The 26288-nt window shown below is 41.6% G+C and overlaps 1 protein-coding gene across 1 annotated transcript in view; it reads left to right on the top strand.

The window, feature by feature from the left end:
• The window catches only part of LOC135512057 (vinculin), a 90249-nt gene that overhangs the window by 50941 nt on the left and 13020 nt on the right, over window positions 1-26288 (top strand). The window contains exons 5-13 of the mRNA XM_064933670.1: window positions 1-123; window positions 6851-7011; window positions 14770-14860; window positions 16938-17085; window positions 20801-20954; window positions 21114-21289; window positions 24149-24339; window positions 24712-24911; window positions 25666-25794. Of these exons, the coding sequence (XP_064789742.1) occupies window positions 1-123; window positions 6851-7011; window positions 14770-14860; window positions 16938-17085; window positions 20801-20954; window positions 21114-21289; window positions 24149-24339; window positions 24712-24911; window positions 25666-25794 (1373 nt within the window). The remainder of the gene's footprint in view (window positions 124-6850; window positions 7012-14769; window positions 14861-16937; window positions 17086-20800; window positions 20955-21113; window positions 21290-24148; window positions 24340-24711; window positions 24912-25665; window positions 25795-26288) is intronic.

Genomic DNA, 26288 nt, shown 5'->3' with positions numbered 1-26288 from the left:
GGATGACAAAGATGGCAAAGATGATTGACGAGCGACAGCAGGAGCTGACCCACCAGGAACACCGTGTGATGCTGGTCAACTCCATGAACACAGTCAAAGAGTTGCTGCCTGTACTCATCTCAGGTGAGCCTCTATTCTACTCTTCCACTGAACACATTCAAAGAGCTGCTGCCTGTACTCATCTCAGGTGAGCTTCTTTTTTATTTTATTTTACCTTTATTTTACTAGGCAAGTCAGTTAAGAACAAATTCTTATTTTCAATGACTGCCTAGGAACAGTGGGTTAACAGTGGGTTAACTGCCTGTTCAGGGGCAGAACGACAGATTTGTACCTTGTCAGCTCGGGGATTTGAACTTGCAACCTTCCGGTTACTAGTCCAACACTCAAACCACTAGGCTACCCTGCCGCCTCTAGTCTACTCTTCTATTGAACACATTTAAAGAGCTGCTCCCTGTACTCATCTCAGGTGATCTTCTATTCTACTCTATGTATTGAACACAGTCAAATAGCTGCTCCCTGTACTCATCACAGGTGAGCTTCTACTCTATTCTATTGAACACAAAGAGCTGCTGCCTATACTCCTCTCAGGTGAGCTTATTGTCTGTTGAACACATTCAAAGAGCTGCTCCCTGTACTCATCTCAGGTGAGCTTCTATTCTACTCTATTCTATTGAACACAAAGAGCTGCTGCCTGTACTCCTCTCAGGTGAGCTTCTATTCTACTCTATTCTATTTAACACATTCAAAGAGCTGCTCCCTGTACTCCTATCAGGTGAACTTATTTTCTATTGAACATATTCAAAGCGCTGCTACCTGTACTCCTCTCAGGTGAGCTTCTATTCAACTCTATTATATTGAACATATTCAAAGGGCTGCTGCTTGTACTCATCTTAGGTGAGCTTCTATTCTACTCTATTCTATTGCACACAAGGAGCCGCTGCCTGTACTCCTCTCAGGTGAGCTTCTATTCTACTCTATTCTATTAAACACAAAGAGATGCTCCCTGTACTCATGTCAGGTGAGCTTCTATTCTACTCTATTCTATTGAACACAAAGAGCTGCTCCCTGTACTCATCTCAGGTGAGATTATTTTCTACTCTGTTCTATTGAACACAAGCGCTACTGCATGTACTCCTCTCAGGTGAGCTTCTATTCTACTGTTTTCTATTGAACACAGTCAGAGCTGCTGCCTGTGCTCATCTCAGGTGAGCGTCTATTCTACTGTTTTCTATTGAACACAAAGAATTTCTACCTGTACTCCTCTCAGGTGAGCTTCTATTCAACTATGTTCTATTGAAAACAGTCAAAGAGCTGCTCCCTGTACATATCTCAGGAGCGCTTCTATTCTACTCTATTCTATTGAACACAAAGAGCTGCTCCCTGTACTCCTCTCAGGTGAACTTCTATTCCCATCCTTTCTATTGAACACAGTCAAAGAGCTGCTGCCTGTGCTCCTCTTAGGTGAGCTTCTATTCTACTCTATTCTACTGAACACAGTCTAGGAGCTGCTCCCTGTACATATCTCAGGAGAGCTTCTATTCTACTCTATTCTATTGAACACAAAGAGCTGCTGCCTGTACTCCTCTCAGGTGAGCTTCTATTCTACTCTTTTCTATTGAACACATTCAAAGACCTGCTCCCGGTAGTCATCTCAGGTGAGCTTCTATTCTACTCTATTCTATTGAACATAATCAAAGAGCTGCTCCCGGTAGTCATCTCAGGTGAGCTTCTATTCTACTCTATTCTATTGAACACAGTCAAAGAGCTGCTGCCTGTACTCATCCCAGGTGAGCTTCTCTTCTACTGTTTTCTATTGAACACAGTCAAATAGCTGCTCTGTGTACTCATCTCAGGTGAGCTTCTATTATATTGAACACAAAAAGCTGCTGCCTGTACTCCTTTCAGGTGAGCGTCTCTTCTACTCTTCTCTATTCAGTCAATGAGCTGCTGCCTGTACTCACCTCAGGTGAGCTTCTATTCTACTCTATTCTATTGAACACAGTCAAAGAGCCGGATGAGTTTCTATTTGATTGAACACAAATAGCTGCTTCCTGTACTCATCTCAGGTGAGCTTCTATTCTTCTCTATTGAACACAAAGATCTGCTGCCTGAATTCTTATCAGGTGAGCTTCTATTCTATTCCATTGAACACATTCAAAGAGCTGATCCCTGTTCTCATCTCAGGTGAGCTTCTATTCTACTCTATTATATTGAACACAAAGTGCTGCTGCCTGTACTCATCTCAGGTGAGCTTCTATTCTATTCTATTGAACACAGTCAAAGAGCTACTCTACTCAAAGAGCTTCTATTGTATTAAAGACAGTCAAAGAGCTGCTCCCTATACTCATCTCAGGTGAGCTTCTGTTCTATTCTATTGAACACAGTCAACAAGCTGTTCTCTCTTTTCTCTCCTCTCCTTCTAACTGTCTTTTTTTAAATTCAAAGATCATTCATATTGGTATTCTTTGTGACAGTACAGAGTGAATGTAGATTGGAAGATGGACATAGACAGTAAAGGTTGAGATGGGGCTGGAACCCTCGTCGCCAGTGTGTATGCAGAGTCCAGAGTCGACCTTTATACCACTAGACCAGACTCTAACACACAACTGCTTCTCTAACAGAGTAATACTGGATGTTCACAGTGGAGGTCTCCACAGGTCTGTAAAGTTGGACCCGTTCCTAAATGGAACCAGGTCTTTCCCACCCGACCCAATATGCGTAATTATTTAAAAAAATAAACAGCGAACCGTTCCAAATGGCCCCGAGGACAGTCAGTCCCATTCAAAAAGGCCCGTGGAAAAACAGGCCCGTGACAGTTAGGATCCGAGAGTAGAAAAAGAAAGTGATTAAAAGAAAAGTCAGATCGGACGCTTGGCCAAATGAGCCACGGTTGCCTGTCCTTAAACAGCCTATAACACATTACACCAAAAAAAGATTTATTGCGTTTTGATGTGTAGCATATTCATAACTTTATAGCCTATTGTTTTATTGGTTTTTACTTTCCTAAAACAATAATTGTCCACCTCAGGATTCAGCTGTCAGATATTTGAGCGCAAAATGTATCAGGGCATTGCATGCATAGGCTTAGGTGTCCACTGTATGATAGTAATGCACACATATTTACTGTGTATGTGTGTGTATATATACAGTTGAAGTCGGAAGTTTACATAAACTGATTTTAATGAGTCCAACCTAAGTGTTTCAACCACTCCACAATTCTTTTGTTAACAAACTCCAGTTTTGGCAAGTCAGTTAGGACATCTACTTTGTGCATGGCACAAGTAATTTTTCCAGCAATTGTTTAACAGACAGATCATTTACACATTTCAAGTGGGTCAGAAGTTTGCATACACTAAGTTGACTGTGCTTTTAAACAGCTTAGAAAATTGTCATGGCTTTAGAAGCTTCTGATAGGCTATTTGACATAATTTGAGTTAATTGGAGGTGTACCTGTGGATGTATTTCAAGGCCTACCTTCAAACTCAGTGCCTCTTTGCTTGACATCATGGGAAAATCAAAAGAAATCAGCCGAGACCTTAGAAAAAAAATTGTAGACCTCCACAAGTCTGGTTCATCCTTGGGAGCAATTTCCAAACGCCTGAAGGTACCACGTTCATCTGTACAAACAATAGTACGCAAGTATAAACACCATGGGACCACGCAGCCATCATACCGCTCAGGAAGGAGATGCATTCTGTCTCCTAGAGATGAACGTACTTTGGTGCGAAAAGTGCAAATCAATCCCAGAACAACAGCAAAGGACCTTGTGAAGATGCCGGAGGAAACAGGTGCAAAAGTATCTATATCCACAGTAAAACAAGTCCTATATCGACATAACCTGAAAGCCCGCTCAGCAAGGAAGAAGCCACAGCTCCAAAACCGCCATAAAAAAAGCCAGACTACGGTTTGCAACTGCACATGGGGACAAAGATCATACTTTTTGGAGAAATGTCCTTTGGTCTGATGAAACAAAAAAAGAACTGTTTGGCCATAATGACCATTGTTATGTTTGGAGGAAAAAGGGGGAGGCTTGCAAGCCGAAGAACACCATCCCTACCGTGAAGAACTGGGGTGGCAGCATCATGTTGTGTGGGTGCTCGTAACGGCTGTTGGTGGAAGAAGGTGAGGACCAAAGCGCAGCATGGTTCATGTTCATGCTTTTATTAGAACTGAACACTGAAATAACAAAGAGAATGGCCGAAAAACTAAACAGTCCTGTCAGGTGCAGAAAGACACAAAACAGAAAACAACTTCCTACAAAACCCATGTGGGAAAAAGCTACCTAAGTATGATTCTCAATCAAAGACAGCAATAGACAGCTGCCTCTAATTGAGAACCACACCCTGCCAAACAACAAAGAAATACAAAACATAGAAACTGAACATAAGAATGCCACCCCCCCCCTTGTCACACCCTGTCCTAACCAAAATAGAGAATTTAAAGCCTCTCTATGGCCAGGGCGTGACAGTGCTTTGCTGCAGGGGGGACTGGTGCACTTCACAAAATAGATGGCATCATGAGGAAGGACAATTATGTGAATATATTGAAGCAACATCTCATCATCAGTCAGGAAGTTAAAGCTTGGTCGCAAATGGGTCTTCCAAATGGACAATGACCCCAAGCATACTTTCAAAGTTGTGGCAAAAAAGGTCAACTAAGTCAAGGTATTGGAGTGGCCATCACAAATCCCTGTCCTCAATCCAATAGAACATTTGTGGGCAAAACTGAAAAAGCGTGTGCGAGCAAGGAGGCCTACAAACCTGACTCAGTTACACCAGCTCTTTCAGGAGGAATGGGCCAAAATTCATCTAACTTATTGTGGGAAGCTTGTGGAAGGCTACCCGTTTGACCCAAGTTAAGCAGTTTAAAGGCAATGCTACCAAATACTAATTGAGTGTATGTAAACTTCTGACCCACTGGGAATGTGATGAAAGAAATCAAACCTGAAATAAATCATTCTCTCGGCAGTGTAGCCTAGTGGTTAGAGCATTGGACTAGTAACCGAAAGGTTGCAAGTTCAAATCCCCGAGCTGACAAGGTACAAATCTGTCGTTCTGCCCCTGAACAGGCAGTTAACCCACTGTTCCTAGGCCGTCATTGAAAATAAGAATTTGTTCTTTACTGACTTGCCTAGTAAAATAAAGGTAAAATAAAAAATAAATAAAATCTGACATTTCACATTCTTAAAATAAAGTGGTGATCCTAACTGACATTAGACATGGAATGTTTACTTGGATTAAATGTCAAGATTTGTGAAAAACTGAGTTTAAATGTATTTGGCTAAGGTGTATGTAAACCTCCGACTTCAACTGTATTTATAAGGACAAGAAGCTTAGGCCTCGTCCTATAGAGACAGAGAGAGATATCCCGGTTTTGTTTCCAACACCGAGATGCATTTCTTTATCCTTGTCAGATAGGCTGCTACTGCTATACAGATTTAGGCTAATTTGTTAATTTTGAACATATAAAGAGGAGCGTTATATTGTTAGATTAAAGGAATAACTCTGGTAGGCCTAAAACATTCTTCCTCACCTCAAGTTCAATTGTCGGAGGCCGTTGGAGCGCCAATGCGCACTGCCTTCATAGGCCTGCAGTAGCTAAAGCGTATAATATTCACAACACACCAAACCTTCACAACATTTTCTCAACTTTATTAGGGTAATGTCAAAAGTAAAACAAGCCATTGCTTATAGGGAAAATACAAGCAGGTTATTAAATTGCAGCATAACAATACGTTTATTTTTACATCTCAGACGGATTTTGTTTTTTCATAGATTGAATGTTACATAGTAATTATATTATATTATATTACGGCAAACATGCAGTTTGTAACATAATATGGCCAATGAAAATGTCTCAACAGAATGAAGCAAAATACTTTTTACAAACACTACATGACCAAAAGTATGTGGACACACATCGAACAACTCGAACATCGTCTAACATTTTATTCCAAAATCATGGAACGAATCTACTAATTTGAGCGGGTGTCCACATACTTTTGGTGATGTAGTGTATTTAAAAAGCTGGTTTAAACACACAAGTTTTGAACAGGCTGTATTGAAGCAATTAGGCCTCTCAACAAAGGTTAGTCCCTATACCGTAGGCTACTGGACAAATGACACCAATAAGCTAAGGATCTTTCTTTTACAACATACCTACTTATACCCTATCTTAAACGAAATACAGAGCAAAACATTTTAAAAACAGTTTGAGAGAACTGGTTTGGATTCATATAAAAGCCTAAAATAATGATAAATCAAATTATAATAAATATGAAAATAAATAAAATACAAGTTTTAAAATTGCGTCAAACCTGAAGAGTTGTCCGCACAATTGTTCTTATCATCTTTACCCATTACAATATTAAAACTTGTCCCCATGGAAATTCCCCTTCTCGGCTTCTTTTCATTATACTCTTTCTCTAACTTTCAATTTACAATTTACATCCATCTTCACAATCAACAGTAGACTAGGCCAAGGCTCCTCTCACTCACTCTCTCGCTCTCCTTAGCAGCAGGTGCATGTTAGGTGAGAGGCCAGAATCAGTTTCAGCTGGCTGACACAGATAACAAGCTTACGCAGTTCTCATCAACCACCTTTAAATTTACAGAGGAGGTCCTATCGGTAAATCAATTTCAATTGCACATACCCGAGACCCATGGCAATTATATCAGCTCGAACCCGATCCGAGACAAAATTTAGGACCCGGACCCTCTCAGGTCAGATCTCGGAATATCAAGGACTGTTGGACCTGTGAAGACCTCAAGTTCAGATCCCTATACTTTCAACTATACTGCAAGTAACTAAGTGCTTGTTACTGATGGTCATTGTTGTGGTGTTACTATAGGTATCAAGATCTTTGTGACGACCAAGACGTCCGGCAGCCAGGGAGTAGAGGAGTCTCTGAAGAACAGGAACTTCACCTTCGAGAAGATGAGCGCTGAGATCAACGAGATCATTCGGGTGCTGCAGCTCACTTCCTGGGACGAAGACTCCTGGGCCAATAAGGTATGTAGCTAACTAGAACCACACCCTCAGGGTTGTCTTGGCCACTAGTGGGTGAAGTTGCTCCCAGATACTGATCTTGGGTCAGTTGTGCATTGTCCCCACTAACGGTTAAAGTTAGAATTGGGGGAAAGATGCTGTACCTGGGAGAAACTTCACCCCAGAGCTTGTTTTTGGCCCAGTCTCTCCCACACGCACACACCTCGACCCTCGAGAGCTGCTTGTCTTAGGCAGTGAAATCGCTTTGCCCAGTCACTCGCTCATTGCAACGGCTAAAGAAATGTTTTTTTTTGTCCAGTATGAGTTTGTATGAATCTGGACTCAAATGAAAGGCTAAAAGGAAAGCAGTGACTGTCTGGGCCAAAGCTTGGTCTGCTAAACACCCACGTGCGCTCACATGCACTATACAGAATGTTGTGGGAGTAGAGTGCACCGCAGCCTGGACAGGTTTAAGTGTGATGCCCATTTACTGTTCATTGTTAGGAAAAAAGAAAAAAAAGGTTCATTTTGGAAAAGCCTATTTTGAGGTGGTTGATTGTCTAAAATGGCCATTTGTTACATTGCTATTTTAAGATTGCTTGAGGAAACAGGCACAGGGTCCTAATTTCCATTTAAGCAGCCTCTCTCTATCTATGTCTCTCTCTGATATATATATATACAGTGCCTTGCGAAAGTATTCGGCCCCCTTGAACTTTGGGACCTTTTGCCACATTTCAGGCTTCAAACATAAAGATATAAAACTGTATTTTTTTGTGAATGGAATGGTTCAAAAATAAACATATCCAGGTGTTAGAATGGCCAAGTCAAAGTCCAGACCTGAATCTAATCGAAAATCTGTGGAAAGAACTGAAAACTGCTGTTCACAAATGCTCTCCAGCCAACCTCACTGAGCTCGAGCTGTTTTGCAAGGAGGAATGGGAAAACATTTCAGTCTCTCGATGTGCAAAACTGATAGACATACCCCAAGCGACTTACAGCTGTAATCACAGCAAAAGGTGGCGCTACAAAGTATTAACTTAAGGGGGCTGAGTAATTTTGCACGCCCAATTTTTCAGTTTTAGATTTGTTAAAAAAGTTTGAAATATCCAATAAATGTCGTTCCACTTCATGATTGTGTCCCACTTGTTGTTGATTCTTCACAAACAAATACAGTTTTATATCTTTATGTTTGAAGCCTGAAATGTGGCAAAAGGTCGCAAAGTTCAAGGGGGCCGAATACTTTCGCAAGGCACTGTGTATATATATATATATATATATATATATATATTTATATATTAATATTAATTAGTCCAGGCAACTTTTGGGGTATTTCACATTTTTGAGAATCTTACCCCAAACAGCAAATCACTTCCTCATCTTTGTTGTGTAGTATGGGGTCCCCGAAAAAAAAACATGAAAAAGGCTTCAAAATCACCCAAAAACATATTTTTAGAAACGTCAAAGCTCTCTGTATAGTGATGCAGGTCTTTAGATATTGTACACATGAAATTGTGTAATTCTGAAGCAATGTCATATTCTGTTTTGCGCGACTCTTGACGTTTCCCCTATCCAGCTGTTCCATTCTCTGTGTAGCCTGCTGCTACAGGTAACTGACAAAATAAAGGAAGCACCAGTATAAGATTAAGGCAGCTCCCCCGCACCTCTCTGATTCAGAGGGGTTGGGTTAAATGCGAAAGACACGTTTCATTCAGTTATACAACTGACTAGGTATCCCCCAAAGTGTCTTAATAGGGCGTTTTGTCTATCAGAACAGCTTCAATGCTCCTTAGCATAGATTCTACAAGTGTCTGGAACTTCCTGTGTGGAAGCACCCCATGCTTTCAATATACTTTGTATCCTTCATTTATTCAAGTGTTTCCTTTATTTTGGCAGTTAACATTAGAATGGACAGAGAGGTGCGAATACATTTCAGAATGACACAATTTCATCTAAAGACCTGCATCACTATACTGAGAGCATTTCTGTTTCTGAAAGGAAGTATTTGGGTGTTTTTGGAGTCTTGGTTCTTTATTTTTCAGGGCCCCAAAAACAAGTGAAATTACAAAAATGTGTCTAAACCCTTCTACAATAAAAAATGGAGATTTGGTTGTAAAAAAATAACTTCTCCTTTAACTCTTTCTGACCACCACTCTGCCTGCTTAGCATGCCCAGTCAGTCTCAACCGACTGTATTTCTTTCCCATGTCACCCCACTCTCCACTCTGAATGACTTCTTCTTTACTAAGCTTCTTACTTATTTTTACGTTGCCTCTTTTTTCCCGTTGGTCTTGGTCGGTATGTCTGGTTAAACATTTGTATTTGTTTTGTTCTTCCTTTCTTTTTACCCCCCCCCCCCCCCCTCCCTGTAGAAGGTAAGCCTACCTTTTTCGCCCCCTACCTATCTTGTTGTGCAATCGGACGCAGCATGTTTCATAGCTAGAGTTGCAAGATTCCTGGATCTTTCTCGAAATTCCCTGGTTTTTCCGAAATCTCAGTTGGAGGATTCCCGGAATCAGGAGGGAAACAGCAGGAAAGCCGAAATCCTCCAACCAGGATTTCTTGAAAACCAAGGAATTTATTGAACTGTCCAGGAATTTTGCAACCTTACTGACAGCTCTCAGTTTGTGTGCTGACATGATGATGATGACGATGACAGTTTGTGCCATGTGGTTGTCCATGTGTGCTTTCATGTAGTAGATCAGTGCTAATGTAAAACTATGAGTGCTACTGTAGTAGATACGCTATCTAGGTGAGTGTGAGAGATGTTGCCTTATGCTAGATGCAGCATAAGCAATGCTAATGGAATGGAATTACACATATGGGAAAAATGTGCAGTAAGTTCTAAAAATGTTTGCAGTTGTTTTACTTTTCTTTAAAGGGATACTTCAGGATTTTGGAAATGAGGCCCTTCGTCTACTTTCCCAGAATCAGGTGAACTCATGGATATCATTTTTATGTCTCTGCATGCAGTTTGAAGGAAGTGGCTAGCGAGCTCTAGCACAATTGCTGACTAGCATTAGCGCAATGACTAGCATGCTAGCAGATACCTATAGACTTCCAGCCATTGTGCTAATGCTAGTTAGCATTGGCTCGCAAAACTACCTTGTAAGTTCCTTCATACTGGACACAGAAACAAAATTGGTATCCACAAGTTCTTCTGACTCCGGGGAAGTAGATAAAGGGCCTCATTGCAAAAATCCCTAAAATATCTCTTGAACTTGTTAAAGATGTTTTTCTTGATTTTCTTGGGGGAGGGGTGTTTTGTTTTTGCAAGTTTGACATAACACATAAACAGCTGACCTGAGTGCCCTTCTCCTATAGATGCCAGTAGTAGGATGTGCTTTAGGTGTCTTATTGATCCATAGCACTATGGAGTCATGTAAATTGATATTTTATTCAACGTTCAAGTAAGATTTAGGGCCAGTTTCTGGAACACAGGTTAAGACTATTCCTGGACTTAAAAGTACTTTCAAATTAGATTCTTCATTGAACATGCTTTTTAGTCCAGGTTTATTTTGGGCTTAGTCAGGCTATGGGAAACTGTCCTTAGGCAGTGTAAATTAATCCTGATCTGTGTATTAATGGTGTACATATCTTGCACTATATTTTAACCCTATGGGAGAATGGCACTCAAATCATCAAGTGGTCAAAAGAATTGACTGATTACAGGACTGCGCTAGTGTCAGAGTGTAAAAACAGTGGTGCTTTGCTCACATATCTAGCTAGCTAGGTTCCTTAAATGATCTAATGTCCTCTCACCTTACATGATCCCCAATACTAATAATTATCCAACGCAAGGGCCTCTCACTGGATGGATGGAGTGTACTGTTAGAGAGTGTGTGTTTTCTTGTGTTGTGAAATAATTGGTTTGTCAAATCACCTGTCCACTTCTCAGGCTGGCTTCATCACTTGGTAAAGTAAACCTTGGATGCATTCCAAATTGCACACTATTCCCTATATAGTGCACTACTTTTGACCTGGGAATATAGGGAAGCTAGGGTGCCATTTGCGACATAGTCATAGTGACATCATTCCTCACCTTATTGTTTAACTTCATGTTTTTTTTAAATCTAATTGTTTTTATTTCACCATTTGAGTGCCATTCTTGATTTTGCTCAATCTTCCGTTTTTAAAGGTAGACTCAGTAAAAATGACTTTGCCACTAGCAGCACCAGAGATATTGAGATGCAACACTTCGCTCTCACATAGTCACACACAATACTGGCGCATGTGCACGGGTTCGCTTCACATTGTATACACCGTGGTAGCCAGGGCACCAAAACAGCAGAGAAGTTGAGCCTCGCGCACTCAGGGAGCAGTTGTTGTTCTTGTTCAAGGGCAGAACACACAATTATGCGTCAGAACCATCGACCTTTCTGTTACTAGCCCAACTCTCTAAACCGCTAGGCTAATATTGGTTCAGTGATGCAGTAGAGACTAGACAGTAGATGTAGAGTATTAATATAGCATAGATCTGTATTGTCTCTGAAGGACAAATGCCAAGGCTTTAATCTCATGAGTGGTGGTATCAGAGAGAACAGCTACTTGTGGATGTCCTTTATGGAGTAAAAAGTAATAAACTCAATAAGGCCATTCAAAGGATATACAAGAACACTAGCCTATCCCTCAACAAGGTCCTGTGTGGCTCAGTTGATAGAGCATGGTGCTTGTAATGTCAGGGTTGTGGGTTCGATTCTCATGGGAGAGCAGTATGAAAATATATGCACTCACCTCTGGATAAGCGCATTGGCTAAAAAGGCAAATGTAAACATCACCCTTTATCTCTCACTTTGCCACATGATGTGTAGAATTCAGCTTTGTTTCAACGCCATCTCTTGACTTAGACAAATTGTTATATTTCGTCCGATTGAGTTACAATGTCACAGTCTATTTGGCTTTTTATGATGTGAAACTACACCCCACACCCATATTGACGGTTGTGTCCCATATGACACCCTAGTCACTATACACTGAACATACTAAACATTAAGAACGCCTGCTCTTTCCAGCCCCTGCTCAAACATCCTTTTATGCTTTGTTTTACTATTGACAGTTACAGCTGATTTCGGGATTGTATACTGATTCGCTTCAGTCTCTGATTTGTTTAATCTAACTTTTTGCCGACAACTCCTGATATCAGGGCATAAAAACAACAATTTGTGACCTGCATTAGCCTAGTTAGTGCTCATGTGCGCCCAGCTATGTCCTGTCCCGAGCTTGTTTTCCCTGGCTAAACTATCTGGCTAGCTGAACTATGCAAGGTTTCGTTTTCATTGCCAGGCTTCATAAATACTGAACCCTTAAATTCAAAACTCCTTTGCTAGTTATACAAGCATGCAACTAAGAAATAAGCTGGAAAGAAACTTGATAATTATTTATTGTTTTGTTGAATAGTCATGACTGGTTTGAGCCATCTGTCGTGTCGTAAGACTAAGGTGGTGAAGGATATCATTGCTACTTAACGCGGATATAAGTTCAGTTTTGAGATCCACCGATGACATTGGCATAGGTGGACGTTTCTGACTGGTCTTGGAACTGTGATAACAGGCAGCCTTTCCCCGCTTGGCTCAATGAGATACGTAGCCAGATATGTAAACAGTCTTGTACCCTTAACCTTTTTTTAAACTGACTATAGTATTTGTTGCCTAAATCGGACTTTGTTAGTGTAATGAGTAATCCAGGACTGTCACAAGTTAATTGACACAAGAAAACTATACAGAGTGCCAGTGGCTACAATGAATGGCTAAATGACTTCCGGGCATGAAGGGTCCAAAAAGCTCATCCTCAGCACTGTATAGGGCTCTAGTCAAAAGTAGTGCACTATATAGGGATAAGGTGCCATTTGGGACTCGACAAAAGAATGGAAAGTGATTTGATTTGAACAGCATGTGCACTTTTACAGTTCTGTCTTGCTGTCAGAGGTTAACCTTGCATTTGAGGTACAGATGTGTGTGTGTGTGTGTGACAGCTTTTTGCAGGTTTGTTGTGTGTACTGTAATGGTAGTTATCATGGAGATGACATGTCTTTTCCCTATGTAACTATGTAACGTCATGATCCGTGTGTTCATCTGTGTGAATGTCGAGCTCATCAGTCATCATCACATTAATGAATTCCCCAAGCAGGCAAATGCTGTTACTGTATGAGATCACTATTCCAACCCTGTTCAAACTCCAAATACATGCTGGAATATCTGGCTCATTGACAGATAAACCATTAGCTGACTCAGAAGACATACAGTAAACTACAGAAGGGTTACCCTAAAAAGGAATTATCATTAGGGACATTACCTAATTTTAGACATTGCACAAATTATTTGAACAAACCTTTGTGTATGTGAAATTGTGACCTTGGAACTATAAGTTTCTGTCTGAAGTTTTGGTCAAAAATGTGTTATTCACAGAGTTGCTCTTTAGATGGTCCTTTTAAATGTATTTATTTTTGTCAATTTACTATAAGAAAAATGACATCTGAAAGTTCTATCTGTGCAAACACCTTTTAACTTGGTGCTGTAAGGTTCTATCTGCAATCCAGTCACACAATGCTAAGTTGTCAATCACAAATAATTGTATGTAAGATTATATATTTATTAAGTCATGAAAAAGGAAGACCTCACAAAAAGAGTTCTGAGATCTATTAATTATCTCAAAACTATACATTTTGCATATAGAACCTTTATAGTCCAAAGTCCTTGATTATTCATATCATAAGTTCTGGTCTTCTTTTTCAATTACTTAGATTTTTTTCACCACCTTTTCAGAAGAATGGCCATAATGTAACCTCTTTATGGTAAAAAATAATTAAATACAGGTGCCTTAAAACAGGGTTTCCCAAATGCGGTCCTGGGGCCACCCTGAGTGCACATTATGTTTTTTCCCCTAGCATGACACAGCTGATTCAAATAATCGATGGTTGATGATGAGTTGGTTATTTGAATCAGCTGTGTAGTGCTAGGACAAAAAAAACATAGACCTGGGGGGGACTGAGTTTTGGAAACCCAGTCTTAGAGCATGTTTTAGGCCCTTAGTGGAGACATGGCTGTTTTTGTCTTTTCATCTTGTTCTATATAAATATGAAAACCTCCATGGAAAGGGTATTTCACAAAAAGTACCAACTTACCACATTTTTTCGATTAATACCAAGTAGTTTACCGACTTTGGGTGTCAGAGACCAGAAAATTATATCAGTTTACTCATCGAGTGCTAAGCTTCAGCAATGTTGCTAGTTCTCCATAGAATATAGCGTATTTGCCATTTGAGAGAACTATCGCTTTAACAAATGTGTGATGACCATAAGAAAGAAGGAAGGGTACTTTTATTTATTTAATCATTAAATGTTTATACTTTTCTATTGAAATATAAATAATTTTAACATTCTCTGCCAGATAGAATCTTATGGCTGATCCCAGATTGACATTTCAGAGCCATAAGGTTCTATCTGCAATTGCACTCCCCTAAAATAACTGATTTACAAATGTCTTAGGATTTTGATACTCTGTACTTTATGTACCTTTAAGATGAGTGTCTTAGTGGTTTATGGAAGAACAATTCACTACATGACAGTTCAGAGATCTGGGATATGAAAACTTTGATGCTCAATATCTCAGAACTATGCTTTGCACAGATAGAACCTTATAGTCCCAAGGTCTCAAAATGCTGTAATACAAAGTCTTAATTGTAGTCAATCAATCTTTTTCAAATGTGTATTTTTGGGGAGGTTCTAGACTGGATGGTTCTTTGTTATTCATCCATGTTATCTCTTTTAACCCTGTTGTTGAAACTAAAGGATACAGAGGCCATGAAGAGAGCTCTGGCACTCATCGACTCTAAGATGACCCAGGCCAAGAGCTGGCTGAGGGATCCCAATGCCCAACAAGGTAACAAGGACTGGTCTTCCCAGTGGCTTAATGTACCAGGGCCATGTTCATTAGGGCAGTGGTTTTCAAACCTCTCCTCGAGGACCCCAGACATGAAACTATTTTGTTGTAGTCTGAACTAGCTCACCATATTCATGTAATCAAGGGCTTGATTATTAATTAACAAGTAGAATTAGGTGTACTAGTTCTGGAATAATTCAAATATACAGTTGAAGTCAGAGGTTTACATACACTTAGGTTGGAGTCATTAAAACTCGTTTTTCAACCACTCCACAAATTTATTGTTAACAAACTATAGTTTTGGCAAGTTCGGTTAGGACATCTACTTTGTGCATGACAAGTAATTTTTCCAACAATTGTTTACAGACAGATTATTTCACTTATAATTCACTGCATCACAATTCCAGTGGGTCAGAATTTTACAGACACTAAGTTGACTGTGGCTTTTAAACAGCTTGGACAATTCCAGAAAATGTTGTTATGGCTTTAGAAGCTTCTGATAGGCTAATTGACATAATTTGAGTCAATTGGAGGTGGACCTGTGGATGTATTTCAAGGCCTACCTTCAAACTCAGTGCCTCCTTACTTGACATCATGGGAAAATCAAAAGAAATCAGCCAAGACCTCAGGAAAAAAATGTGTAGACCTCCACAAGTCTGGTTTATCATTGGGAGCAATTTCCAAACGCCTGAAGGTACCATGTTCATCTGTACAAACAATAGTACGCAAGTATAAACACCATGGGACCACGCAGCCGTCACACCTCTCAGGAAGGAGACACGTTCTTTCCCCTAGAGATGAACGTATTTTGTGGTAAAAACTGCAAATCAATCCCAGAACACCAGCAAATGACCTTGTGAAGATGCTGGAGGATACAGGTACAAAAGTATCTATATCCACAGTAAAACGAGTGCTATATTGACATAACCTGAAAGGCCGCTCAGCAAGGAAGAAGCCACTGCTCCAAAACTGCCATAAAAAGCCAGACTATGGTTTGCAACTGCACATGGGGACAAAGATCGTACTTGTTGGAGAAATGTCCTCTGGTCTGTTGAAACAAAAATATAACTGTTTGGCCATAATGACCATCGTTATGTTTGGAGGAAAAGGGGGAGGCTTGCAAGCCGAAGAACACCATCCCAACCATGAAGCACTGGGGTGGCAGCATCATGTTGTGGTGGTGCTTTGCTGCAGGAGGGACTGGTGCACTTCACAAAATAGATGGCGTCATGAGGAAAGAAAATTTGTTGGATATATTGAAGCAACATCTCAAGACATCAGTCAGGAAGTTAAATCTTGGTCGCAAATGGGTCTTCCAAATGGACAATGACCCCAAGCATACTTCCAAAGTTGTGGCAAAATGGCTTAAGAACAACAAAGTCAAGGTATTGGAGTGGCCATCACAAAATCCTGACCTCAATCCTATAGAACATTTGTGGGCAGAACTGAAAAAGAGAGTGCGAGCAAGGAGGCCTACAAACCTGACTCAGTTACAGCAGCTCTGTCAGTAGGAATGGACCAAAAATTCACCCAACTTATTGTGGGAAGCTTGTGGAAGGCTACCAGAAACATTTGACCCAAGTTAAACAATTTAAAGGCAATGTTACCAAATACTAATTGAGTGTATGTAAACTTCTGAACCACTGTGAATGTGGTGAAAGAAATAACATCTGAAATAATTAATTCTCTCTACATGTCACATTCTAACAAGAATATAGTGGTGATCCAAACTGACCTAAGACAGGGCATTATTACTGGGATTAAATGTCAGGAATTGTGAAAAACTGAGTTTAAATGTATTTGGTATGGTGTATGTAAACTTCCGACTTCAACTGTATATGGAATGGCTGGGGGTCCCTGAGGAGACGGTTGAAAACCTCTGCATTTGGGTAGTCTGTAGCGCAATGTTTTTTAATTAAAAAATAAAACAATCTGTTTTATTGGAGTGTATGTAGTTCCTCCCTGTATCAGTCTGTTTTCTTCTGATTTTGGCGCCAATTGAACAATGCAGTTGTCCTTTTTCTCTAAGTTGTAAGTAACATTTGTCTTGCCGTGGTCTCTCTCTCCTGGTGATCAGGGGATGCAGGAGAACAGGCCATCCGTCAGATCCTGGATGAGGCTGGGAAGGTGGGAGAGCTCTGTGCTGGGAAGGAGCGGAGGGATATCCTGGGCACTGCCAAAACTCTGGGCCAGATCACTGACCTGGTGTCTGAGATGAGGTCCAGGTACAGTACATATACAGTAATAATATATGCCGTTTATCAGATGCTTTTATCCAAGGCGGCATACAGTCATGCGTGCATTCATTTTATTTATGGGTGACCCCGGAAACCAAACCAACAATCCTAGCATTGCAAGTGCCATGCTCTACCAATTAACCATACATACAGTCGCTAGTGAAAGTCTACACATTCTTCACATTTTGCTGCCAAGTCAATTTTAAAAAATGATTAAATTTGATATTTGTCCTATCCACAAGCTACTCCACATTTCCAAAATGTAAGAAAAACTATTGGGAAAAAATGATGAAAAAATACAAATTGAGGATGTATTGATTGTGTATGACTTCACACCCAATAGTTAATACTTGGTGGAAACACCTTTCGCAGCCATAACAGTTATGAATACGATTTTACCAACCTTGCACAACTCTTAGGGCAACTTATCCATTGTTTTTGTAAACATTTCTCAAACTCGTGTAAATGGTGTGAAATGTCTAGCTATTTAGCAGTGCAAGCTAGTTGTGTTTCAATCGGTAATGTCACTGGCTCTGAGAACTTGAAGTAGTTGTTTCCCTTGCTCTGCAAGGGCTGTGGCTTGGTTGCTGAAGAGAAGGAGTTCAAAGGGGGGTGAGTGTATCTGGTGTGAAATGGCTAGCTAGTTATTGGTGTGTGCTAATCCACCCAGTGACTACAAAGCTACAGGCGTCATTCCTGACTCAGTTGCCAGAGAGGAAGAAAACCGCTCATTGATTTCACCAAGAAGCCAATCATGACTTTAAAACAGAGTTTAATGGCTGTGATAGGAGAAACTGAGGATGGATCAACAACATTTGTAGTCACTCCACAATACTAACCTAAATGATAGAGCAAAAAGAAGGAAGCCTGTACAGAATAAAAAATATTCCAAAACATGCATCCTGTTTGCAATAAGGCACTAAAGTAAAACTGCAGAAAAAAATATATAGGGAATGGGATACCATTTGAAACACAGCCTGTGATCAATCAGTGGGAGAAAGTAACCTACAAGGTGGTAAGCTTATTACAGGGGATTATAGTGTGTTAGACTGTAACTGATTCCCCTCCGATCAGATCTCACAGTGGCTGGGGACATGCACAGATTAAAAGCAGCTTTCCTCACTTAATGCATAATCTGGTTAAACCCCCGGCCTGAATGAATTACTGTCTGCTGTTAACTGGAAAGGCCTCTGGAAGTGGAGACACTAAGATCGGAAAACAATGACATTATTGTTCAAGTATTTCATCCCATATGAGACAGTGAACAGGAAGTTAAACAGCAGGAGGGCAAGAGGTACAGAACATGTTAGTCAATTAAATATTTCCTCAGTCAGTTTTGTTGAGTTTTCTGTCTTTCCATCAGAATGACTAACACTATGAACAAGATTTCCTTTTCCACATGCAGGTATAGTTCCCTAAGCAGGTTGATGTTTATTGTCATCAGCTGCAAACTCTAAATGTGCTATATTGTAAAAATTCATGAAAAAAACTACAATTAGCTTTTTGGTCTTAATTTAAGGTTCGGCATTAGAGTTAGCAGTATGGTTAAGGCTGGGGTTAAGAATAGTAAAACAACACATTACATTGCACTTATTTGGATTGTATGACTTTGTGGCTGTGCTAGCTAGTGACCACTGCAGAGCTGACTCCAGTTCCAGATTCATGACGATGAATGCCAACCTGCTTTCCACACATTAACCCAGTTATTACAGGAATCAGTAGGGAATAAGCAGGGATTCCAACCATCCTGGGATTCCTGAAAAACCTGTGTCGTGTTTTTACTATCATTAAATGTGAAGAATCAAATAAATTCTCTGTAATTATTATCGTTAAGTGATTAAACTAATCATGTAAACTTAATTAACTAGGAAGTTGGGGCACCATGGAAAATGTCGATTTATAGAGCTGTAATTTTCCGAACAGAAGCCCTCAGATATTTTAATATCTGATCAATTAGTCATTCTCATTGATCTATTATTATTACCTTGTTAGTCTCATTCCAAATGTCGTAAAATTATTGGTTATCTGCACAAAGCCTAGAATAAATTATGAATCAGCAATATACAAATTGGCTTAATTATTTATTTACTAACTAAATAATCACAGAAATACATAACAAACAAATAGTAAATATTGGTTACTAAGAATGATAGAAAAGTCCCTAGTGTGCTAAGCCGACATGACAGCTTGGTAGACAAGAGGAAAGGGGTGTGACTGAGAAAGTGCGGGAAAGACCAAATGGATTCATTACACACAGCCTATAATTATATTAATTGAAATGCTAATCCTTTGCACATGAGGGGAGGCAGGGTAGCCTAGTGGTTAAAGTGTTGGACTAGTAACCGGAAGGTTGCAAGTTCAAATCCCCAAGCTGACAAGGTACGAATCTGTCGTTCTGCCCCTGAACAGGCAGTTAACCCACTGTTCCTAGGCCGTCATTGAAAATAAGAATTTGTTCTTAACTGACTTGCCTAGTAAAATAAAGGTGAAGGTAAAACATTAACGGTCGCTCATTCAAGAATAATTGCAATGTATATATATTTACTCCCGTATGTTGTTGTCTTCACTGTTGGAATCCTTGATCGTCCTGTAGGGTTCATCAGAGTCTCTGGTTAACTTTCATTGAAGTCACAAAGTCTTTTGTGGTTAGAATGAATACTTCAGAGGAGTACCATTCAGAAATGTTCTCATTGGCCTCACGGGTGGCGCAGTGGTCTAAGGCACTGCATCGCAGTGCTAGCTGTGCCACCAGAGACTCTGGGTTCGATCCCAGGCTCTGTCGCAGCCAACTGGGAGGTCCATGGAGCGACGCACAATTGGCCTAGCGTCGTCCGGGTTAGGGAGGGTTTGGCCGGTAGGGGTATCCTTGTCTCATCGCACACTAGCGACTCCTGTGGTGGGCCGGGCGCAGTGCATGCTGACCATGTCGCTAGGGGCACTGTGTTTCCTCCGTCTTGTCCTTTGGTAGAGTTGTAGTTTAAACCACTTCACACACCAGCGTCACCCGGCATGTTTTGGTCTCAGAAATTCAACCATTTGCAACCTTAGCTTACACCCGGGTTTGCGTGGTCTGGTGTGAATTTCATCAGGAGTGGGTTTTATACGTTTCAATCGAAAATGGCAGTCCATGACGCTTAATGTGATGTCTGGGCTCACGGGGGTGTGGCCACTGACTAGTTAATCTTTATATGAAAATCCATACTCTCATTTAGAAGGTTAATATCACATTACATCTTTTCACAAATTTTCATATTGAATCACATACTTTTCACAATATTTTGATGTAAACCTGACAGCTGGGAAATGTACACTTTAAGAGATACCTTTTATTTATGTTTCTTGTCTTTCATGAGATCACCAAATGAAACACACTCCTCATAACTGTCCCTTAAGTGTTACGGACCATTCCCACATTCTCAAAAATAGAAATGGTTTAATTCTCACATTTGGGGGATTTAGGAGTTTGGCCAAGTGAAGGCCTTTGTTCTCTCTTTGTGCTCTCTCCCTCTCTTTCTGAATGACCAGGGGGAGAGAGTCTCTTCCAGGAATTTATGACCTGAGATAACAAAACCTGGGTTTAGGAGAGAGAGTGAGGGGGGGGCGATCTACCCCCAGAAAGTGCCACGTCATGACACCTGTGAACTTTGTGAACGTTTCTGGAATTTTACAACCAACTGATGTTCTCTGTTGTCATTCTCTCCAGGGGTCAGGGGGCATCTCCTGCAGCCATGCAGAAGGCCCAACAGGTCTCCCAGGGCCTGGACATTCTCACGGGAAAGGTGGAGAACGCAGCCCGGAAATTGGAGGCCATGACCAACTCCAAACAGGTCATCGCCAAGAAGATCGACGCTGCTCAGGTAGGATATCTGATTGATTCGATAATTGATTGATGATAAGATAAAAGTAAAACACAAAATCCAGAGGGTAGCACACAAAAGCATTAAACAACAGTAATTTGTGTTCCATGTTGTTGGGCAGATTGTCTTATGTTGACCACTAACCCTGTGCCCCTGCAGAACTGGCTCGCAGACCCCAACGGTGGTCCTGAGGGAGAGGAGAACATCCGCGCCATCCTGACTGAGGCCAAGAAGATCGCTGACATGTGTGAAGACCCCAAGGAGAGAGATGACATCCTGAGGTCCATCGGAGAGATGGCTGCTCTCACCGCCAAGCTCTCTGAGCTCCGGAGACAGTAAGTCGCACATTGGATATGCATGGTTGCATTCCTTAAAAAATGAACAATGCAGAATAAAGAAGACTTCAAAGAAGAGTGTTCAAAACACTTCCAATGTAAAATATTGAGTTCCGCAGGGTTCGGTTCTTGGACCATTATTGTTCTCACTGTACATGTATCCCTTGGTGATGTGATTCTTTAGAGGTTGAATCACATTTTGTTTTCATGATAGATAGAAGTCCACAAATCGTAATCAACGTCATTTCATTTTTATTTAGCTTTCCCTAAAATAACTCAAATTAAAATCAAAGTTTATTTGTCATGTGCTTCCTGCTTTAATTTTTGCTTGTAATCAGGAATCAGGAGGATGGAGTTGTGGTTGGAATTACCAATTTCTTTCTCTGGTTGCACATTTAACATTGGTAGAATTGGTAGAACTGATTTAAGTTTCCCTGCATTAAAGTCTCCGGCCACTAGGAGCGCCGCCTACAGGTGTATTACTTGTCTAATACAGGTGTAGTACTGGTCTGATACTGGAGTGGTTTCTTGTTTGCTTGTTTCCTTATACAGCTGACTGAGTGCGGTCTCAGTGCCAGCATCTGTCTGTGGTGGTAAATAAACAGCCACGAAAAGTATAGCTGAGAACTCTCTAGGCAAGTAGTGTGGCCTGCAGTTGATCACTGTATACTCAACTTCAGGCGAGCAAAATCTAGAGACTTCCTTAAATTTCGTGCACCAGCTGTTGTTTACAAATATGCACAGACCGCGCCCCTCGTGTGCTGTTCTATCCTGCCTGTGCAGTGTGTATCCCACTAGCTGAATATCCATGTCGTCATTCAGCCACGATTCCATGAAGCATAGGATATTACATTTTTTTTATGTCCCGTTGGTAGGATATTCATGATCTTACCTCGTCTAGTTTATTGACCAATGATTGCACGTTGGCGAATAATATTGACGGTAACGGCAGCTTTCCAAGTTGTCTTCTGCGAGTCCGAACGAGGCATCCTGCTCTTCATCCTCTGCATCGCTTCCTCTTGCGAATAATTGGGATGTCTGCCCTGTGGGTTGTTTGGAGAATATTGTGTGAGTCCTGCTTGCTGCTGCTGTTGTTGTTGTTGAAGAAATCTTTGTCTAATCCAAGGTGAGTGATCGCAGTCCTGATATCCAGAAGATCTTTTCTGCCGTAAGATATGGTTGCAGAAACATTATGCACCAAATAATTTACAAATATCGCGAAAAAATACACATAATAGCACAATTGGTTCGGAGACCGTAATGCGGCGACCATCTTCTCCGGGGCCATCATCAACTACACTGCTCAAAAAAATAAAGGGAACACTTAAACAACACAATGTAACTCCAAGTCAATCACACTTCTGTGAAATCAAACTGTCCACTTGGGAAGAAACACTGATTGACAATACATTTCACATGCTGTTGTGCAAATGGAATAGACAACAGGTGGAAATTATAGGCAATTAGCAAGACACCCCCAATAAAGGAGTGGTTCTGCAGGGGGTGACCACAGACCACTTCTCAGTTCCTATGCTTCCTGGCTGATGTTTTGGTCACTTTTGAATGCTGGCGGTGCTTTCACTCTAGTGGTAGCATGAGACGGAGTCTACAACCCACACAAGTGGCTCAGGTAGTGCAGCTCATCCAGGATGGCACATCAATGCGAGCTGTGGCCAGAAGGTTTGCTGTGTCTGTCAGCGTAGTGTCCAGAGCATGGAGGTGCTACCAGGAGACAGGCCAGTACATCAGGAGACGTGGAGGAGGCCGTAGGAGGGCAACAACCCAGCAGCAGGACCGCTACCTCCTCCTTTGTGCAAGGAGGAGCACGAGGAGCACTGCCAGAGCCCTGCAAAATGACCTCCAGCAGGCCACAAATGTGCATGTGTCTGCTCAAACGGTCAGAAACAGACTCCATAAGGGTGGTATGAGGGCCCGACGTCCACAGGTGGGGTTTCATTCTTCACAGATGAAAGAAGGTTCACACTGAGCACATGTGACAGACGTGACAGAGTCTGGAGACGCCATGGAAAACGTTCTGTTGCCTGCAACATCCTCAAGCATGACCGGTTTGGCGGTGGGTCAGTCATGGTGTGGGGTGGTATTTCTTTGGGGGGCCGCACAGCGCTCCATGTGCTCGCCAGAGGTAGCCTGACTGCCATTAGGTACCGGAATGAGATCCTCAGACCCCTTGTGAGACCATATGCTGGTGCGGTTGGCCCTGGGTTCCTCCTAATGCAAAACAATGCTAGACCTCATGTGGCTGGAGTGTGTCAGCAGTTCCTGCAAGAGGAAGGCATTGATGCTATGGACTGGCCCGCCCGTTTTCCAGACCTGAATCCAATTGAGCACATCTGGGACATCATGTCTCACTCCATCCACCAACGCCACGTTGCACCACAGGAGTTGGCGGATGCTTTAGTCCAGGTCTGGGAAGAGATCCCTCAGGAGACCATCCGCCACCTTATCAATCAGGAGCATGCCCAGGCGTTGTAGGGAGGTCATACAGGCACGTGGAGGCCACACACACTACTGAGCCTCATTTTGACTTGTTTTAATAAGGACATTACATCAAAGTTGGATCAGCCTGTAGTGTGGTTTTCCACTTTAATTTTGAGTGTGACTCCAAATCCAGACCTCCATGGGTTGATAGATTTGATTTCCATTGATCATTTTTGTGTGATTTTGTTGTCAGCACATTCAACTAAAGAAAAAAGTATTTAATAAGAATATTTCATTCATTCAGATCTAGGATGTGTTATTTTAGTGTTCCTTTTATTTTTTTGAGCAGTGTATATCATGCTTTAGAGAGCCTATGAGAAAGATCCTATCCAGTATGTCATTATTCTCTCCCATTCACAGGGGTAGAGGAGATACTCCGGAGGCCAGGGCATTGGCCAAACAGATAGCCACGGCTCTGCAGAACCTGCAGTCGAAGACCACCAAGGCTGTAGCCAACAGCAGGCCTGCTAAGGCAGCAGTCCACCTGGAAGGGAAGATAGAACAGGCCCAGAGCTGGATGGAGAACCCTACCATTGATGATGGTGGAGTGGGTGAGTCTCAATAGCCTGGTCTCTCTCTCGCTCTCTTTATATCTCTGGTTTTCTCTCTCTCTCTCTCCATCCCTGCTTCTTGATTTCTTCTCTCTTTCATCCAATCTATCTCCCTCCCTCCCTTGCTGTGTTGTTTTTCTCTGTGCACTACATTCCACTACTCTCACCCAACCTCATAATGCTCTCTTTGACTTGTTGGGTCAGAAGCCTGGATACACTCTCACATGTCATGCATTGTTTACACTGGCTCTGGACTGTATGACACCATCTACTAGAGAATGTTCAGAGTAAGCATAACCACAACAATATATGGAATAATAAGCCACCTAGACTGCTGCTTCTGTGTCTGACTCCATCTATGTCTCTCCACAGGCCAGGCAGCTATCCGGGGTCTGGTGGCGGAGGGTCGTCGTCTGGCTAACGCCCTGCCAGGTCCCTATAGACAGGAGCTGCTGGGGAAGTGTGAGCAGGTAGAACAGTTGATGGCCCAGCTAGCCAACCTGGCCGCCAGGGGCGAGGGAGAGTCGCCACAAGCACGTGCCGTGGCTCAGCAGCTCCAGGAGACCCTGAAGGTGAGACGGCTGACATTCACTCTCACAAGTCATTAGCCACACAAGTCATCCAAACCAGCTGGAGTTCACTCTGACACAGGCATGGTGAAGGGATCCCCCTCCTGGCAGGATACACCAGCTGCAGTCAATGACAGATCCACTATTTTATTTATTTAACAAGGCAAGTCCGTTAAGAACAAATTCTTATTTACAATGACGGCCAAACCCTAACCCAGACGAATCTGGGCCAATTTTGCGCCACCCTATGGGACTTCCAATTACGGCCGGTTGTGATATAGCCTAGAATCGAACCAGGGTCTGTAGTGACTCCTCTAGCACTGAGATGCCTTAGACCGCTGCGCTACTCAGGAGCCCTATGACTATGATAGACTATCCAAATAAAGTGTTTATTTTTGCTATCTGTAGTTGCTAACCATAAACTAACCCTAGCTTTATCTCTTATCCTTAACCCTTACCCAAACCCTTATCGCAAACCTATAGTTTGTTGATAGGATGACCATCGTTAGAGTGTCTACAGATAGAAAATCCTGACTATCAAAAGAAAGTGTGACCTAAATGTTTTTTTTATTTATTAAGAAGTAAGAATTCCCCTTTGAAATCAACTGTTGAATGATGTCACACACATGTAGTAGTATTTCCATAGATCAGAGCTGCAATGTAAAGCACTTGACAAAAGAGTTCTAAGAGCCTATTGTTAACATGTAATGCTTCTAAAGCTGGTCTAACGCTTACTAACTCATGTGTGTCTTCTCAGGACCTCAAAGAAAAGATGCAGGAAGCTATGACTCACGAAGTGTCAGACATCTTCAGCGACACGACCACTCCCATCAAACTACTCGCTGTGGCCTCCACCGCCCCGTCCGATGCCCCTAACAGGGACGAGGTGGGTGGTTTATCTTTCTCTCTCCCCCTTCCTCTCTTACTCCCTCGCCCTCTGGCTCTCTCTCTTGTCTCCCTATAGTAACTCTATCATGGCTCATTCATTCACTCAACCTATGAACAGAACAGTATAATGAGCTCTAAAGTGTGTACGACAGCAGGTAGCCTAGTTGGGCCAGTAACTGAAAGGTCGCTGGTTCTAATCCCGAGCCGACGAGGTGAAAAATCTGTCTGTGCCCTTGAGCACTTAACCCTAATTGCTCCTGTAAGACACTCTGGATAAGAGCGTCTACTAAATTACTAAAATGTGAAATGTAAGTGTACCGTGTATGCATATAATATGGCTCGACAATATGGTGACTATTTGGCAGATTCATATCATGATACACATATGGATGACTTATTGATTCGTTTCCAATCATTTATGTACTTGTCACTCAATAATACTTAGACGACATTTCCAGGGGGAAGTCTTACCATAAGTAATCATGCAAGATT

The sequence above is a fragment of the Oncorhynchus masou genome, chromosome 24, assembly GCF_036934945.1.
Source record: "Oncorhynchus masou masou isolate Uvic2021 chromosome 24, UVic_Omas_1.1, whole genome shotgun sequence".
Lineage (NCBI taxonomy): Eukaryota > Metazoa > Chordata > Actinopteri > Salmoniformes > Salmonidae > Oncorhynchus > Oncorhynchus masou.
This window is presented reverse-complemented; position numbering and strand designations above follow the sequence as displayed.